We start from the raw sequence: 18,345 nt of genomic DNA on the forward strand, positions 1-18,345 counted from the left end.
GTGCACAGCCAGACACAGGGCACAGCCGGACACAGGGTACAACCTGACACAGGGCACAGCTGGACAGGGGTCACAACCTGTCAGGGGGCACAGCTGGACACGATGCACAACCGGACACGGGGCACAGCCGGACACAGGGCACAACCGGACACGAGGTACAACCTGATAAAGGGCAAAGCTGGACAGGAGTCACAATCTGACACAGGGCACAGCTGGACACATGGCACAGCCAGACATGGGGCACAACCAGACATGGGGCACAGCTGGACAGGGGGCACAGTCGGATGCAGGACCCAGCCCAGGTCCCACAGGGAGTTCCCAGCCCTTCCTGCCCCATCCCTGCTCCGAGGAGGCGGGATCCTCGGCAGAATCCGACACGTGCCACGATCCCGGTCTCCGGTGAAGCCGTCGCACCCTTCCAGCCCATCCCTATCTACTTTTCATTAAAAGCAAGCCGTCTTATTCCATTAATTTCTCATTTACCGCGAGTAAAGTGCTGATACGGACATTTTACCTACGGTGTTTTTAATCAGTTAATTTAACCAGAAACATTAATAATGTATTTCCTTGCCACTTGACTGCTCATCTGTTAAACAGCTTACACACAGAGAAGAGTGTCACCCCTTGTGACATGAAGTACCTAATACAGTGCAAATGAAATAAGATTTTGCATATTTAATGTCAAAATGGAAAAAGGAGAGACGCCGTCTCTTGGGAACGCACGCTCTGGAGCGGATCAACCTACAGCTGAGCCTGGAGGCCTCGGGCCTCCCCGCGGTGCTGGGTTGGAGCCCGTCGGCATCGCGGACCGGGCAGCCCCGCTCGTGCTGCTTGTGACACGGGTGTCCCAGCGCCGTCTCCGTCCTGTCCCCGGGACACAACGGACCGAAGGAGCCGTGTGGAGACACCAGGGAGGGGACGCCGGGCGCCGCGAGCACCGGAGGCCGGAGCGGGAGAACCTGGGCTGGCTCCAGCCTCGGAACGAGCTATTTCACAACAGGCTTCTGCCAGGATGTCACATGGAAAGCGACTGTCAGAAAGCTGTCTAAATGTGTTAGCAACACTGTCAGCGGGGGAGAGAAAAGTGTTATCAGAAATGGTGGTTCTTCAAAGCTAAATAACTCCGTGATTTTGCAAGGAGTAGAAGACAGGAGATCACACCAACCCCGAGTGCTGCTGAAAACTCCTTCCCGCCAACGACGCTGTTTGTTTTGTTAAACAGGGGAAGAGGGGAGAAAATAAAAACCTAAAATAACCTCGAGTGCCTCAACTTAGCGCTCTGCAAAGCTAAAACGAGGCGGATTGCGTGGACGCGGAGCAGAGCTCGGAGCGCGGGCACCGGGATGGGACCTCAGTCCCGATGGAGGCCCCGCTCGTGCCTTCCTCCAGCACCAGCACCTCGAGAGTGGAGCTGCAGGGAGCCCCGGGGCGCCTCTCCTCGGCACCGGGGCCTTTTGCTCCTTTAGGGATTTGGATTTTGCTGCTCCGGCAGAGCGGGGGCCCCTCCGTCTCGCACCGTCCTCCCACCGCACGCCCGGGGCCTGGCCGCGCTATCGCTTCTCTAATTCGAGACCTCAAAGGTAGTTTCAGATTTGCTCTAGATTTTCATTTTGATTTTAAAAAAACCCACTCCCACAGTAGCTTCAGTGGTCATAAAATAAAATCATATAAAATAGTAAGGCGTGAGGCTGGTTCCAGTGAGCGTGCTTTTCTCTCACTTGCTGATTGACATTCTCTGGAGAGCAATTAGCTTGCTTTAAAGCAACACAGTAATTGAGAAACACGTTGGTTTTGGCTGCTAACACTCAGCGACCTGGTGTTCCCTGCCCTCACCTGTGACAGCAGTGTCACCCCTGATCCCTTGCAGCCTTTCGCGCGGCAGGCGCTGGCACCGGGGCCGCAGCCTGCTCGACCGCCGCCGCTTTAGTATCTCGAATGAAGCGTGTTTATAGATGGGATATAAAAGCAGGGACCGTTTTGTTGTTGGCTTTTTATTGCCCATTGACTTCCTATATTTTTATAAGAGCGAAGCCGCGGGGAGGCTGCTGTGAGCAGAGCCAGGCTCAGGAAAGCGGAATGGCAGCGCGCTGGGGACGGGTGCGCGCGGGGGTTCGCGGGTGCGCGTGGGTACTCGGAGGTGTTCGTGGGTGCTCAAGGGTGTGTGCGGGGGCGTGTGGGTGTTCGCGGGTGCTCACGGATGCTCGAGGGTGCGTATGGGTGCTCACGGGTGCTCATGGGTGCTCACGGGTGCTCACAGGTGTGTGTGGGTGCTTGCAGGTGTGCGTGGGTGCTCACGGGTGCTCATGAATGTTCATGGGTGCTCACGGGTGCTCGCAGGTGCTCACGAATGCTCACGGGTGCTCACGGGTGCTCATGGATGCTCACAGGTGCTCGCGGGTGCTCATGAATGCTCATGGGTGCTCATGGGTGTGTGTGGGTGCTTGCAGGTGTGCGTGGGTGCTCGTGGGTGCTCACGAATGCTCATGGATGCTCACGGGTGCTCAAGGATGCTCACGGGTGCTCGCGGGTGCCTACAGGTGCTCATGAATGCTCATGGGTGCTCACAGGTGTGCGTGGGTGCTCGTGGATGCTCATGAATGTTCATGGGTGCTCACGGGTGCTCGCGAATACTCACGGATACTCACGGGTGCTCACGGATGCTCACGGGTGCTCATGGATGCTCACAGGTGCTCGCGGGTGCCTACAGGTGCTCATGAATGCTCATGGGTGTGCGTGGGTGCTCATGAATGCTCATGGGTGCTCACGGGTGCTCACGGGTGTGTGTGGGTGCTCACGAATGCTCACGAATGCTCAGGGGTGCTCACGGGTGTGCGTGGGTGCTCACGAATGCTCATGGGTGCTCACAGGTGCTCGCGAGTGCTCACGAATGTGCACAGGTGCTCACGGGTGCTCATGGATGCTCATGTGTGCTCATGGGTGCTCGCGGGTGCTCGCGGGTGCTCGCAGGTGCCGCTGGCCTGGACCGCTCCACTCGGTGGCATTTCCGCCACCCCGGGGCTGACGGAGGGTATTCGCAGTGGTCCCTTCATCAGTGACCACCTAACGTTCACCACCCAAAACAGCAGCTGTCTGGTGCCTGTTATTTCAAGGCAAAGGCAGCTTTCTCCCTGGAAACAGCCCTTCAGAACCCGCAGCAGCAGCGGGGCGGGAGCAGAGGCCGGGCGCTGCGGCCGGCTCCCGCGCCTGCTTTCCCGCCGCTGCCCGCGGTGGCTTTTCCCGTACGCGCAAGCTGGGCAGATGCTCGGGGAGCTCCCATGGCAGCCCCGCGGCCGGGACGGCCCCGCCGAGGCCGCTCGCCTCCGTCCTCACCGTGGGAGCCCATCGGTGGCTCCCGCCGCTCTCCCGCGCTCCTGCCGGCCGCGGGGACCTGCCGCCTCCCTCCTCCTCGCCGCGGCCCGGCCCATAGTCTCCATTTTGCTCAAATGGAAAAGCTGCACCAATTATTTTCATAATTAGCCGGCTTTTCAAATTAATGCCAGCTATGGCATGTAATCATGATGGAGATTATGCATTAATCAGTTGTTTCAAGCCGGTTATTAGGCTCTTTAACTAATGATGGAAACAAACGCGTTGAAGGAGCGAGGCAGTGCCAGGAGCGGGGCCAGCGGCGCTGCCGAGTGCCATCGCGCTCCGCTTTTCCGCACAGAGTCCTCCTTTCTCGAGAGAGACCCCGGGCAGCGGCTGGGATGGTAACGTCCTTGGGACCAAACACCGGGAATCCACATCCCGCCCTCCCGCATCCCGCTCACAAGCGTCCGTGCGGCTCGAGCCCAGGTTTTCAGCAGGCTGCTGCGAGCAAAACTCCTTTCCCCGCATGTCCTGCGAAGCAGAAGGACAAGGGTGAAGCTCGGGTTCGTTTGATTTCTGTTCCTGGTTTCTGGTGTAATTTGTGCAGGAACTTTCCCCGCTCTAAGACACTCAGACTGTGGCGCCAAGCTTTATGAGGGATAATTTTCTTTGTGCTGATCAATAACGGCCTTTGGGCACGATCCAGGGAGAACCAGGCACTGGGAAAGCTGTGCTGGACTCCTGCCTACTTTTTTAAGCATTCTAGATTGAAAACCTGATGACAAGTGATTTATGGAAGATGACAAGGGACTGAGCAGCATCTCCAGAATGAGCATTCAGCGCCTTTTTCTCCCCCCTCCCATGTTATCACTAGTAATATCTTTTTCTAACAGAGACATGCAGTGAATAATTCAAATGTTTACTTGGATTTCCGCGTGCTTTTTCTTTCGGATGTTTACGGATGTAAATTAATTACCACACTCACTCTGCAACCTGGGCCAGCGAGGCACAAAGTTTGCGAGACGAGAGGAGGGAAGTGCAGGGAGCCGGAGCCGGGAGCCATCCCGGCACCGTCCTGCCCTGCGCGGCCTCGCAGGGCCCGGGCGAGGGCCTTGGGTGGTTCTGGCTCCTTGTAGCCCGTCGCTGGTGAGAGCAGCGCGACGCGGCGCGTTCCTGCAGCTGCTCGAAACGCGGCAGCGCCGACGAGACATCTGGTGCCTATAACAAAGCATTTTAGGGCTACCTTAAATTGAAGAGGAAGATTTCCTTTCTGCTAATGAACCCAGAGACCATCTGTTGCCAATTGCGCTTGCTTATCTCACTCATCCATTAATTTGGGGTTGCTTTCTAATAAGACAAAACAAGGTGTGTGTGTCTTCCCGTGGTTCTGCTAGGAGCGTGAGATCGTTCCCGCGTCTTGGCAGCAAGAATGTACAATTACATAATTTACGCGTGCACTGAGTCGCTTCAATTAGAGAGGCTGCCAGCGGGGAGCGGAGGACAAGGCTCAGGGACACGGAGCCAGGGACGGCGGCGCTACGCGACGCGAGCGAGCTGCCCTGGGGAGGTGTAACGGAGCCGCGTGTGCTCAGCACGTGCATTGCTGAGCAGGGAGGCTGCAGGGCACGCAGATGCAGGCAGGGCACGCAGATTCAGGCGTCTCTGCTGCTCTGGTTCAGAACTTGGGTAAAAACACGAGGAACAAAAACAGCGGCACTGAAAATAGCGAGCGGCCACGGTGCAGGGCCCGCGCGCTCTGCGTGGCCAGGAGGTGTCCGAGCGCGGCCCCGCGGGCCTTAACTCCGCTCGGCCTCGCGCTGTGTTTCAGGAGGGATCTTTGAGTACGCCGACGGCCCCAACGCGCAGGTGATGAGCGCTGAAGAGCAAGCCTTCAGGTTCTCCGCCAACATCATCAACAGGAACCGAACGCTGCTGCCCAACACCACGCTGACCTACGACATCCAGAGGATACACTTCCACGACAGCTTCGAAGCCACCAAGAAAGGTAAGGGCTGCCGTCGGCGTCGGGCCCTGCGCGGCCTCCTCGGCGCTCACGGCCTCCCCTCCGCAGCCTGCGACCAGCTGGCCCTCGGCGTCGTCGCCATCTTCGGGCCCTCGCAGGGCTCCTGCACCAACGCCGTGCAGTCCATCTGCAACGCGCTGGAGGTGCCCCACATCCAGCTGCGATGGAAGCACCACCCCCTGGATAACAAGGACACTTTCTACGTGAACCTGTACCCCGACTACGCCTCGCTGAGCCACGCCATCCTGGACCTGGTGCAGTATCTGAAATGGAGGTCGGCCACTGTGGTTTACGACGACAGCACAGGTAGGCCCCGCGGCCGCACAAGGCCCCGCCGCCCTGCTCCCGTGTCGCGGCTTTCCCAATCCCAGCAGGAGGAAGGGGCACGGCAAGAGCGCTCGTTCCCAGCGCTTCCCCCTGCTCCCATATCGTGGTTTTCCCAATCCCAGCGGGAGCAAGGGGCACGGCAAGAGCGCTCGTTCCCAGCGCTTCCCCCTGCTCCCATATCGTGGTTTTCCCAATCCCAGCAGGAGCAAGGGGCACGGCAAGAGCGCTCATTCCCAGCGCTTCCCCCTGCTCCCGTATCGCGGCTTTCCCAATCCCAGCAGGAGCAAGGGGCACGGCAAGAGCGCTCGTTCCCGGGGCGTTTCTCCCACAAGCACCTCTAAAGCTGCATTGTCCACGGTAGCTGGTGCAGGGCCACGGGGCCCCGTTCCGCAATGGCCGAACCGGCTCCGCTCCCCGGCTCTGCCGGGATGCAGGACGCGATCCACGGCTGCCAGCTCAAAACAAAAGCTGTTTGGGGAAGTTTTTGGCTGATGCTATAAAGCAAAGCTGACAGAGATCTCCACGTAAAGAAGAGCGTTGACAGTGGAGCAAAGCTGAGCACTGAGGATTAAAAACACCCCAAACAAAAGGCGCGTTGGAGTCCCCATCCAAGCCCATTCCCCAGAACCAAGAGGTTTCTTTAGGGGAGGGCTGATGAAAATGCGGCTTGACACTGCTGTTTGGCAAATGTGGGTCACAGTATGTTCCCTTCGTGGCATATCTTAATGCATTTCTTCTGCTGTGCCCAGGGACACGCTGCGGTCCCGCTCCTCCTTGCACCAGGCTCCTGCTGGGTTTCTTCCTGCAATGCTAGATCCCAGCAGCTCCCACTCGGTGCATCCAGCACAGCTCTGCACCCTCTGCACGGAAATTAGGTCTAAAGGGAGCAGGAAATTTCTGAGTTCTCATTAAGCGACCATGGCAAACCATTCTGTTCACAGCTCTAAGCAAATTTTGCTTGTTTTCTTTTGCTGTTGTGCATGGTAAATGCTGTGGATTTTAATTTATTGTACAGCTGGTTAGCACACTCTGCCCCTGCCTGTGGTGCATTTTCTTACGAAAATGTGTCATGATCCCTGAGATGTCAGAGATTAGGTTTCCTCTCAGCCTCACAGGGACCTGAGCTCTGTTTTGCCTGGATGCAAGGGAGGAGGGAAATGCCAGAAAAAGCCATTCTGCCCAAGGACATCTGCTCTCAAAATAGCTGTTTTTTTAAGTGATTGACAGATGACAGCTTTGCTTTGATATATCATTAAGATTGGCCATTGGAGGGAGGGAGGAAACTTGACGGCATTCCATAAATAATATGAGAAAGGTCTAGCTCCAAGTAGGAGAGCGGGCAGAGCCCGTAACGCTGTGGCCTCGTCTCTGCCGTGCCCCAAGGCCTCATCCGGCTGCAGGAGCTCATCATGGCCCCGTCCCGCTACAACATCCGCCTGAAAATCCGCCAGCTCCCGCTGGACTCCGACGACGCCCGGCCGCTGCTCAAGGAGATGAAGCGGGGCAGGGAATTCCGCATCATCTTCGACTGCAGCCACGTGATGGCGGCTCAGATCCTCAAGCAGGTGAGGGGACGGGGACGGGGACACAGGCACATGCTGGGGTGGCCGGGGGGGACAGGGGGCAGCAGATGCAGACCTGCTGCTTTGTGGTGTCCTTCACAGCCGCACATGCCCAACACGTAACAGCTTTAGAGCTGGCAACACCACTCTGGAAACAAAAGGCCACCTTGGGAGGTGACGGTGGTCCCTTAGGCACTAAAAATTACCAAAGCGAGGATTAGGGACACAGTACCATGGAGAAGCACCCAAACCCCGAGCGCTTTGGTGTTCTGCTGCCTCAGCAGCGCCCGCTGGAGCGCAGACACGGCCAGTGAGAGCGGTGGGGACCAGCCTGTCCACGCGCTTTGGGTCAAACCCTGCACTTGTCACTGAGCTGAATTTTTTAAGGATACTGCTGGACTTTTGGAGAGAACGCGGCCTTCATCGGAAACCTGGAGGTAGCAAGAAGCCCCTGTCCCCAGGAACCTGTGGCACCTCCTGCCTCCTGCTTTTCCTGCGTGCTGATTCCGAGATCCCCTTTCCGTTCCAGGCCGGGGCTCCTCGAGCCTGGGGGTGGCTGTGCCGACCCTCCGGCCAGGCGTTCCCGAGCTGCGCGCGCGCCCGAGCGCCTTGGTGCCCTGCGAGCACTCCCGAGCGCCGCGTGCAGTTCTTGGACTCTAAGCCAGATGTCAGTGATTTTCCGCCGATCGGCCTCTCCCCGCGCGCCCCGGCTCTGCCGCCGGCCGCTCTCGGCGGGCGCCTCCCCGCGCGGTGCCGTTGGGATGGGCACCATGGAGGACGCGGCTCCCGCGGGGAGCGCCCGGCGCGCCGGCACGCGCGTGGCTCCCGCGGCCGCGCGGATCGGCCCCGCGGGGCTGCGGCAGAGCGGGCTGAGGCCGCGGGGAGCCCCGCGTGCCCGGCGGCGCGGAGGAGGCGCCGTGCCCTGTGCTGGCTGTGCGTGCGGCGCTCCGCTCACCGCGCCGTTCACTGCGGCTCATCGCGCCATCTGCTCTGCCCGCGGCTGCGAGGGGGGACGCAGGAGAGCGGGACGAGAGGCTGAGACGGCTCCCTGAGCCCTTCGGGCTGCGTTTCTGTGCGTGGCTTCCTGTGCGACTCGGCCCAGGGGTTTCTGTTCTGCAGCCTTAAATGGTGCATTTTTGCTCAGGAAAATGAGGCTATTTAATGTAACGCTCTCCCAGAAGGCGCGAGGAGCATCTGTGGAGTGTTTGTATACGGGGGTGACGCACGAGCCCTGACACGGCCGCTTCGGGGCACGAAGGGCTGCAAGCGGCAGGGCCACCTATCCCGCAAGGCCGGCTTCCACGGAGTGACTGCACTACCAAACGATTCCTTACTTTACCCCTCCGGACAAATCAATCACTGCAGAAAACTCTTATAAAAGCGCTAGGCCTGCTCAGAAGACCTTCCCACGTTATCCAGGTTTCTCTGGCCTGCTCATTTGTGGTCCCTCTTTAAGGCTTTCCCTCTGTTTTCCAGTTCCCAGCTTCCCTCTTCCTCCGGTTGCCGCGCTCTGCTCACGCGCCGGCCTCAGCTTTATGGAGCTGCCCTCTCCTCCGGGGCCTGCCTGGAGCTGATCCACCAGCTTCATCATTTATTTATTCCCCTGCAAACCCAGCTGTATTCCACACGCAGCCTGCAAGTGCTGGGGAGTTGGCGCTCGTTCCTCATAGCAAGACTGGACCTTTCTGCACCCGGAGATGAGTCAGCTCGGGAATCATCACCACCGTGTGAATCACGGTCTCGTGCTTCTGCCTTCTCCCGACTGCTTTGGCACCGGCTCTGGCCATGCCCACGGCTTGGCCGCGGGGCAGGACCCCGTGTCGTGGCTTCACTCCTGCATCTGCGCCACGGACAGCCCTGCCCGCGGCTATTCCAGGCCACAAGCCCCGCTCTAGCGCTACAATATTGGCATCTGGATCTCTTTTCCCATGTTTTTTGCCATCCTGTTTCTTTTCCGACTGCCACTTTCTTCCTTGAAGCCAACTTCTGACCTAGTAATTTTAGCAAAACCAAACAGGGATGTAAAGGGATGCAAGGGATGTAAATACTTCCAGGGGGGCCTTAGAGCCCCTTTCCCGTGAGCGGAGCTGTTGAAGGCCTCTAAGGCAGCGCACGTGTGACAAGCACGAGGGCAGGCGGCTGTGCCGGCACTGCGTGCAGCCGGGGGGGCCGATGGGCCCTGCTGGAGGGTCAGGGATGGGGACAGACACCCCGGGCGATGCCAGCCCCAGGCAGGCGCTTCCCGAGCGCCCCGAGTCGCTGCCGGGCGCCGCGCCGCTCTCCCGCCCCAGGCACCAATGTGGGACTTGCTGTTCGGCTCCGGCGCCCGCTCGTACTGACCCGCTGTCCCCGTCTCCCGCAGGCCATGGCGATGGGGATGATGACCGAGTACTACCACTTCATCTTCACCACGCTGGTAGAGTATCCGACCCGCGCGGCCGCGCGGCTCCCGCCGAGCCCGGGGGACAGGGGCGCACGGGGAGCCCGCGCGGCTCCGGCTCCAGCCCCCTGAACCCTCCTCCAGCAGCCGGGCGCCGCGGCGCCGTTCCACATGGGGAGAGCTCAGCTTGGCACCAGCTTCGGTCCCACTGAGCACGGGCTGCTTCTGCCGCGACTCCGGGAGGCATTTTGGTCGGGGGTTTTTGGCATGCCGCTTTTATTTCCATTTAGGATGCTATTGTCTAGTATTCTGCTGAATTTTTGTGCAATTTTGAAAATCCAATTTATCTTTTTGCCTTCAGGAAAGAAACAGACTAAACTAACCCTTAAAAACTGCAACATTTATTTTTCAAATGCAAAAGACATTTTAATTACCCCTGCTGCCATTATCTATTCCAGGCAGCTTTAAGCATTTCCCAGATAACCTCCTATTAATCAGCCCCAGCTGAGCCTAGAGTACATTTCATGTGTAGGTACAGCCTGGAGGTGGAAAAAAAAAAGAATTATAATAAATTAATAGATAAGCAATCACAATTAATGCCACTTTCCTGAAATAACAGTTATATCTTGGGAAAGATATTTTAATCTGTCATTCCTTAAGGCGATGTTTTCCTAGCTTGCAATGCATGTGCTTCTGCTTCTCCAGTTGTAGACCCATGGGGTGCTAATGAATTAGTCTATTATGTTATACTGAATGTTTCTAAAAGGTCCCTAGTCGATAGTGAGTGCAGTGCATCAACACTCGGCATGAAATGCTTCGGCGCTGCTCGGCAGCGAGGCCGGCTGCGTCGCCAAGGGCCTTGGCTCGCTGCTTCCACCCGGGAGAAGCCTTCCTGGGCCTTTGGCTGCCGCATGCGGCTTCTGCATCCGACAGTGCCCAAGCGGCGACCAGCCCTGAAGCTCCAGGCGCTGCAGGATGGGGTCCCTGCAAGGCCAGGGCTTTCCCTAGTGCTGCCGGCGCGGGCTGCGAGGGGCAGGAGCCGGCGGAGGGTCGGAGCGCCGAGACCGGGCTGGGGGCTGAGCGGGAGGGACGGGAGCCTCCGTAAGGGGGACGACGCGGAGAGCGGAGCTCGCGGAAAGGCGGGGACGGAGGGATGGGCAACGTGCAGCACCGCGACGAGGAGGGACGAGGCGGACGCAGACGCAGAGCTGCAGCAGCCGGCCCCAGCGCCCCGAGAGCCCCGGGCTGCTGCCCCCGGCGCCGCCGGCCCCGGCGCGGGGCAGGAGGGTTGCGGGGGCTGCAGGGCCTCCCCGAGCGCAGCCTCGGGGCTGCTGCGGCGCTCGCTGCGCCGAGGGGCCTCCCGACGGCCGAGCGGGGCACGGGGGGCAGCCGGGACCCGGGAACGCGCCAGGGGCCTCGGCCCCGGCCAGGGCGGCAGCGCGAGCCCTGCCAGCGCGCGTGCCCGACACCGTGCCAGTGCTCTCACCGCTACACCTGGACCGGTGCTCTCACTGTTACACCGTACCATCGCTGTCACCATTGCACCCTGCCATCACTCTCGCAGTTACACTGTACCATCGCTCTGGCTGTTACACCTCATCGGTGCCACCACCATTACACCTGTACCATCGCTCTCAGTGTTACATTGTGCCATCGCTCTTGCCGTTACACTGTACCATCACTCTCATCTTTACACCTGTACCATTGCTCTTGCTGTTACACTGTAGCATTGCTGTCACCGTTACACCCTGCCATCACTCTCGCTATTACACTGTACCATTGCTCTTGCTGTTACACCTGTACCATTGCTCTCATCTTTACACCTGTACCACCGATCTTACCGTTACACTGTACCATTGCTGTCACCATTGCACCCTGCCATCGCTCTCGCCGTTACACTGTAGCATCGCTGTCACCATTGCACTGTACCATCGCTGTCACCATTATACTGTAGCATCGCTGTCACCGTTACACTGTACCATCACTGTCACTGTTACACTGTACCATCACTGTCACCGTTACACCCTGCCATTGCTGTCACCGTTACACCCTGCCATCGCTCTCACTGTTACACTGTAGCATCGCTGTCACCGTTGCACCCTGCCATCGCTCTCGCTGTTACACTGCAGCATTGCTGTCACTGTTACACTGTAGCATCACTGTCACCATTACACTGTAGCATCGCTGTCACCGTTGCACCCTGCAATCACTTTCGCCATTGCCTTCCCGCTGCTGCCATTCTTGGCTGCTCTTGGCCGCTGCCGCCACTCTTGGCAGCACCTCGGGGCCAGGAGCAGAGCCGCCCCGTGCCCCTGCCAGGCCCCGTCCCCGCGGCGCTGCCTCCCCCAGCCCTGCACACACACCCCAACGGGCAGGAAAGGCACAGCAAAGCTAGGCAAAATGTTTAAACCGGTTTCTCTCTTTTAAGGATCTTTATGCATTAGACCTAGAACCATATCGCTACTCCGGAGTGAACCTGACCGGCTTCCGGATCCTCAACGTGGAGAACCCGCACGTGGCCTCCATCGTGGAGAAGTGGTCCATGGAGCGGCTGCAGGCAGCGCCCAAGGCCGAGCTGGGCCTGCTGGACGGCGTCATGATGGTACGAGCGGCTGCGGAGGCCGGGGGCGCCCGCGGGAGCCTTCGGCCTCGCCTGGCAAATGCCCGGGAAAAACCCGGCAGAGCTGCATCGCCCAGGTGGTGTTTGTGCAGTGTGTGATTTTGGGAGACAACTGTGGTCTTTTAGGCTATAGAAAGGCCCAGGGCCGCATCCCGCCGTGCAGATCCCTGTGCCAAGCAGCCGCCCCCGGCACCCATGCGGATCCCCTTTATTTTAGACAGATGCTGCCCTGCTGTACGACGCGGTTCACATCGTCTCCGTGTGCTACCAGCGGGCCCCGCAGATGACCGTTAACTCCCTGCAGTGCCACCGCCACAAAGCCTGGAGGTTCGGCGGCCGCTTCATGAATTTCATAAAGGAGGTAAAAGGCACCATTTGCAGCTGCAGGTTTGTGAACGGGCAGGAGCAGCCGGAGCGGGGATCAGCGCTGCCCCGCGGCGCGCGGAGCGCTCCCGGCCGAGCAGCGCGAGCCCTTCTGCTAACGGGGCCCGGGGACGGCCGCGCTCCCCTCCGCCTGCCGCTCCCGTCCCGTTCCCGTCTCCGGAGCTGCCCACCAAAGGACAGGGGAGACGATGTGTCCGGTCGGCTCCTGCTGCACTTCCCCGGAGCCTCATAGAACCATAGAGTCGTTAAGGTTGGAAGGGACCTGTAGAGACCATCTAGTCCAACCCCCTGCACACGCAGGGTCACCTAGAGCACGTGGCACAGGACTGCGTCCAAGCGGGTTTGGAAGATCTCCAGAGAAGGAGACTCCACAACCTCTCTGGGCAACCTGTTCCCGTCACACTCACTGTTAGGAAACTTTTAAATTTCCTTGTCAGCGGCACATGCAGGATCGGCAGCGGGGAGCCGGGCCCAGCACCGCGCTCGGCGCTCGCCCACACCAGGGTCAGCAGAGCGAGCGCTGCCCCGGGCGCTGCCAGGGCGGACGGGCTGGAGCCGGCCGTGCTGCCAAGGCCCCGGGAAGGAAACTGCTGCGCTGGCCCCGGCGCTCCGGGTGTTCCTGCTCCGAGCGGCACCGAGCGAGGGGAACGTTGGTTACTGCTGCTTTACAGGGAGAACGACCCCGGGCCGGGTGCAGGGAAGGGCGCGTTGTGCGGCCGGGACCCCCCGTAACAGCCCTGCCGCCTTCTCCCTCGCGCAGGCCCAGTGGGAAGGGCTGACCGGCCGGATCGTCTTTAACAAAAGCAGTGGTTTGCGCACGGACTTCGATCTGGACATCATCAGCCTCAAGGAGGACGGGCTGGAAAAGGTAGGCAGCGCTGGTGTCCCCTGCGGGGCCGGGGCCAGCCGATCTGCGCGGCGCCGCCAACGCGCCGGCCGGCCTCGCCGCCTCCGTGTTTGCTGTGGAGAGGCGTGTTTGCTCCGCGGGGTTTCTCGGATCCGTTTCCATGCCTCAGCCGTGACTCACGGGCCCCGCAGCGCGGTGCGTGGGCTCCTTCCAGCCGCGACGCTGCTCGTGGCATCGCTGGGACGTGGGGAGCGCGGGCACAACAACCCGAGCAGCCACCAGCACCCGCTCGCCTGGGCCCAGGGCAGGGACAGAGCCGTCCCCATCCCGTCCCCGGTGCCCAGCAAAACGCGGGCATCTCCCAAGGAGGCAGCAGCTCCTGCAAGCATCATCCTGGGGCGACTTCCTCCCATAAAAGGGCCTCGGTGCCTCCTCTCCATCAGTTCACAGGTCACACTATTCCCACTATTATTTTTCAAATAAGCTCCCTGTCAGCTCTGGAAGGATTTGAAAGCATCGATGTCAAATCTCTGTTGATACTAGGCTTCCGTCAATAGTTAATCTGCAATAACAAAATGCCAAACTACAAACAAATCCCAGGCGGATGCTGCATTATGTGTAATAGCTTATGTTTGTTGAGCTTTAGGATTGAACTCCTGATCCTTCTACCTCCTGGATGTTCCAGGGATTACCACAGTATTAACTAAACATAATTACATGTAGCCTGACTATCTCGCTCGCACACTTCTCTCCATGCACGTTTTTCCTTTTCTTTCATTATTTAAAACTGATTTATTCAGTTTTATGTTCCATGTATTTCATTCTCCTAAAGAAACGCAGCTGCTGCACTAGAGAGGTCTCCTGGATTCCTGCTCCTCTTTCTCCATGCACAGCAATAATCTTCTGACGTTGCAGCTGTTCCATGATTGAAGGGAGACAAGGAGGATTGCCTGGGTTTTACCTGAAATATTTAGAGCCTTTCACAAAGTTCATAGAAATTCTTTTAGAATTTATGAGTTTTTTTGCCAGCCAGCATTCCTCATTACCGAGTCTCTTTTTGGGCATGCAGTAAAACCAAGTTCTTGGGCTGCTGCACAGGTTGGAGTATCTTAAAAATCGCCATGAATAAAACAGTGGTGGCTCCCGGGGGCCGGGCCGCAGGCGGCTCCCGCTCCATCTCCACGTGCCTCCGCGGCCGCCCCGTTCTGCTCTCGCCCGGGTTGACCCTTCAGCGCCTTTGGGTCGCTCCCACGCCACAAAGCCGCCGCCAGCTGCTCGTTCAGCCCCTGCCCGGTGGCTGTCGTGGTCTTCTGCCCCGCGCCCGTGTCCTTGGCCTTGGCTTGGCCGTTATCCGCAGGCAGGCGCAGGGAGCAGCGCTGCAGGGCTAGCGCAAACCCTCCTCCCCACTGGCACAGGCGGCAGCTCCGGATTTGCCTCCGTTTGCTGCAGACGAGGCAGCAGCTCCGTTGTCCCAGGCCAGGGCGATGCTGAGAGCGACTGAATAACGCGAGCCCGGCGTTGATCCATGCGCTTGCTTCATTCCAGGTCGGAGTGTGGAGCCCGTCGGACGGCTTGAACATCACGGAAATTTCCAAGGGACGAGGGCCTAACGTCACCGACTCGCTGAGCAACAGATCCCTGATTGTCACCACTGTCCTGGTAGGCGACCGCGGGCCCTTCCCTCCGTCTTGGTGCAAACCCGGGGCTCGCGGGGCGGCGGGCGCTGAGCTCCGGGGACACCCTGGCCCTGCCATCGCCCGCGGGTCACGTCTCCCCCTCGCGCAGGAACATCCTCGTTGTGGGAGAGGTTGCCGAGAGCCCTTGGCGTGGCTGTGACAATCGTGTTCCTTTCTCCTCCTAGGGACATATTTCATAAACTAGCTTAAAGAAATGCTGTTATCCAGCAGAGCGCAGTTACTTAGCTGGTCCCCTCCGCTTCCCGCTGTCAGTCTGCGTTTCGTTCTCACGTTCGCTATTGGATTTGATGGCAGGCATCAGATGAGAATGAATTCTTATCTAACCTCTAATGAGAGATGACGAGTGGCATTAGTTTGTGTGCGGCTGCGTGACGCGGGGCGGGCTCGTGGCGCTCCTGCGGGAAGCACAACAGCACTTGGCAGCGAGCTCCGGCTCCGCAGCGCCTTCACCCACCTCCATTTTCTGCCCCTTTTATATTTTGTATTTCCAGGGAGCCTAAGGGCAGAGGGAGGAAAGGGCTGGCAGTGCGGGGCGCCGTGACCGCACCGTGTGGCTCCTGGCCCTCCTGAAAGGCCGTGGTTTTATATAGAGCGTGGCTTGGCAGGAGGAATTGCGAGGCGGGGAGGTCCATCCTCTCCGCTTCTCAGAAGAAAAGGAAGTCAAGAAACGCTTGATGTGGGGCCTAAAAAGACTGGGAGCAAAGGCCTCGCTCCACGCAGGGAAGGGTTAGTGAAACAGGAGCAGGCAGGAGGCCGCTGCTGCCCTCCTTATGGACTAGCCCCCAGCAAAAGTGATGCGGCTTCCCCTCCGGCAGCTCCTGTTTGCTCACGGAAACCTTTCACTCGGGGTCCTCCCTGCGGGCAGGGAACGCGGTGCCCTCCCTGCACCACGCGGCTTTCCCGGCCCCGGGCGGGCCGAGGCGGGCGGCTCCCTTCCCATCCGGAGGCTTCCCAGCGCGCTGCTCCGGCGGCTCCCGCTGGCCACGGCTATTCCCGTGAATTGGCACACCAGGACGTCCTGCAGGAGCATGAGAAATGAGAGGGCAAAAGGCGCCGTGACAGCCCCCGGCCTCTCACGGTGCGCAGGGTCCCTGTGTGCCACGCGCCCTCCTTAGAGTGTTTCCCATTTAGACATTTTTGATGCATTCACAACGCTCCCGAGGCGGAAGCGCGAGCACCAGGCTGAGGTCGGGTTGGCAGGGCCAGCCGCAGGCCCCGCGCGTTCCCAGAGCCACGCGCGGCGCGGCGATGCGCTCTGGGATCGGCTCCCATCGGGAATGCCGCAGCCGCATCCCGCACGGAACGACGCGAGTGCGAACGGCGGAGCCGGGAGCCGCCTGGCAGCCTTTGCACCCCGTACCCGCGAGCACGTGTGAATGACAGAGCATGCAATGGTGACAGCAGCTCCTGCTAACCGTGTCCCTACCCGGCATCCCTCCTCCCCTTCTGCTGCCGGCGGGACTGGGAAATGTGCTTAAGCCCAAGTTTTGCAATAACTGCATTTTCATACACAACCCTGAACTTTATTTGCATTTGCAACTTCCCCTTGTGCCTTTGCATTGGTGTAAATGATTGCAGAAAAGCCGTAGGAGGAACCTTGAAAGAAAACGCTTGAGAGGCTGTTTCCCCACCTTTTACACACATTGCAGTGACTTGTTGGAAGAGAAATATTACCCCAGCAGCCAGTGCCGCTCTCCCCAAGCAATATGGGAACTGTGAAGTTATGAAATTGAGGGCACCTTCACTGAGAAATCGATTAGCAAACCGAGAGAGCTTGTGAATTGGATGTCTGGCCATTTTCAGTAATAAATTGTGAAATAGTCCGTGAATAAGTGGTTCACAGAGTTCAGAATTACCCCCTAGGAAATGTCTGAGACCTGCAGATACATTACCGAAGCGAGCGGCGTCCTAATGTTCAGTGCTTCAGCTGTTAAATATGCATGTAATCCCTACAGCGCTTCCCAAAATTAATAGTGCTTTACGGCTGCTGGGGAGCCGGGCGCTTGTATGGAGATCCATCGATGCAGCTGGGCCCCAAACAAAGCGCTAATTCCGCGGCAGAGCCGAGGGGGAGCGGGCTGGGGCCGGGCCGCGAGCGCCGCGGAGGCCGCGGAGCCACCGGAGCCCCCGGCGCTGCTCGTGGCCTCCACTCCGCCGTGGCTGCCCGTTCCCATTGCCCCGGGTGTGCGGCCTCCCTCGGGCCTCCCTGCGGGGTCCCGGCCCTCCGCGCGGAAAGGGGGGTTCGGAGGGGTTTGCGGGGCTCCGGGGCCGCGGGCTCCTCTCCGCAGACCTCCCCGCGGTGGCATCGTCCCTGCCGCGTCCCCAGCTGCTCTCATGTCCCATCAGCTCAGGAGGAAAAGGAGAAGATGGCCCCAATCCAAGGGAGCGCTGGGGCTGGCCCCAGCTCAGCTCCTTCCCCCTGCTCATCCCGCAGCCTCTTCCCTGCTGCCGCGGCACCGGCACCGGCACCGGCACCGGGGCGGCCGCCGCGCTCCTGCCGCGCCGCTCTCCCTGCTCCTCAGCGCTCCGCATTCCCAGAGCACGAAATGGTTATTTTTCTCCCTGAAATCCCACCAAATGGAAAACAGTTGGCTGCTCAGAAGAGAGAAAATTGAATTTTGTGGGGTAAACAAGGTTGCTAATTAGCTGCGGCAGCGTGCAAAGCCAACTCATGCCACACGTGTTGCGGCGCCAGCGCCGGGGCCTACCTGCCGTAACGGGCTCCCTGCTCCCGCGCAGGAGGAGCCCTTCGTCATGTTCCGCAAGTCGGACACGGCCCTGTTCGGCAACGACCGCTTCGAGGGCTACTGCATCGACCTGCTCAAGGAGCTGGCCGTCATCCTGGGCTTCAGCTACGAGATCCGCCTGGTGGAGGACGGCAAATACGGCGCGCAGGACGACAAGGGGCAGTGGAACGGCATGATCAAGGAGCTCATCGACCACGTAAGCGAGGCGGCGGGCGCGGGGCTCTGCGCTGCGGGGCTTGAGTGTGCTCTTGTGGCCAAGAAGGCCAATGGGATCCTGGGGTGCATTAAGAAGAGCGTCTCCAGCAGGTCGAGGGAGGGGATCCTGCCCCTCTACTCAGCCCTGGTGAGGCCACATCTGGAGTATTGTGTCCAGTTCTGGGCTCCACAGGACAAGAGGGATGTGGAGCTGCTGGAGAGAGTCCAGCACAGGGCCACAAGGATGATCAGGG

The 18,345-nt window shown here is 59.5% G+C and overlaps 1 protein-coding gene across 2 annotated transcripts in view; it reads left to right on the forward strand.

The window, feature by feature from the left end:
• GRIK3 (glutamate ionotropic receptor kainate type subunit 3) overlaps nt 1-18,345 on the forward strand; it is a 64,175-nt gene that overhangs the window by 26,221 nt on the left and 19,609 nt on the right. Inside the window, exons 2-10 of one of the 2 annotated variants that reach the window (XM_088531177.1) lie at nt 5,138-5,314; nt 5,381-5,638; nt 7,043-7,224; nt 9,584-9,637; nt 12,030-12,203; nt 12,439-12,582; nt 13,366-13,473; nt 14,998-15,111; nt 17,889-18,092. In XM_088531177.1, coding sequence (XP_088387303.1) covers nt 5,138-5,314; nt 5,381-5,638; nt 7,043-7,224; nt 9,584-9,637; nt 12,030-12,203; nt 12,439-12,582; nt 13,366-13,473; nt 14,998-15,111; nt 17,889-18,092 — 1,415 coding nt within the window. Of the gene's footprint in view, nt 1-5,137; nt 5,315-5,380; nt 5,639-7,042; nt 7,225-9,583; nt 9,638-12,029; nt 12,204-12,438; nt 12,583-13,365; nt 13,474-14,997; nt 15,112-17,888; nt 18,093-18,345 lie in introns of those variants that run through there. The other variant, XM_088531178.1, reaches the window with a different exon arrangement.

This window comes from Tinamus guttatus, unplaced genomic scaffold, assembly GCF_059628265.1.
Source record: "Tinamus guttatus ecotype Peru unplaced genomic scaffold, ASM5962826v1 Tinamus_guttatus_pri_ptg000397l, whole genome shotgun sequence".
Classification (NCBI taxonomy): domain Eukaryota; kingdom Metazoa; phylum Chordata; class Aves; order Tinamiformes; family Tinamidae; genus Tinamus; species Tinamus guttatus.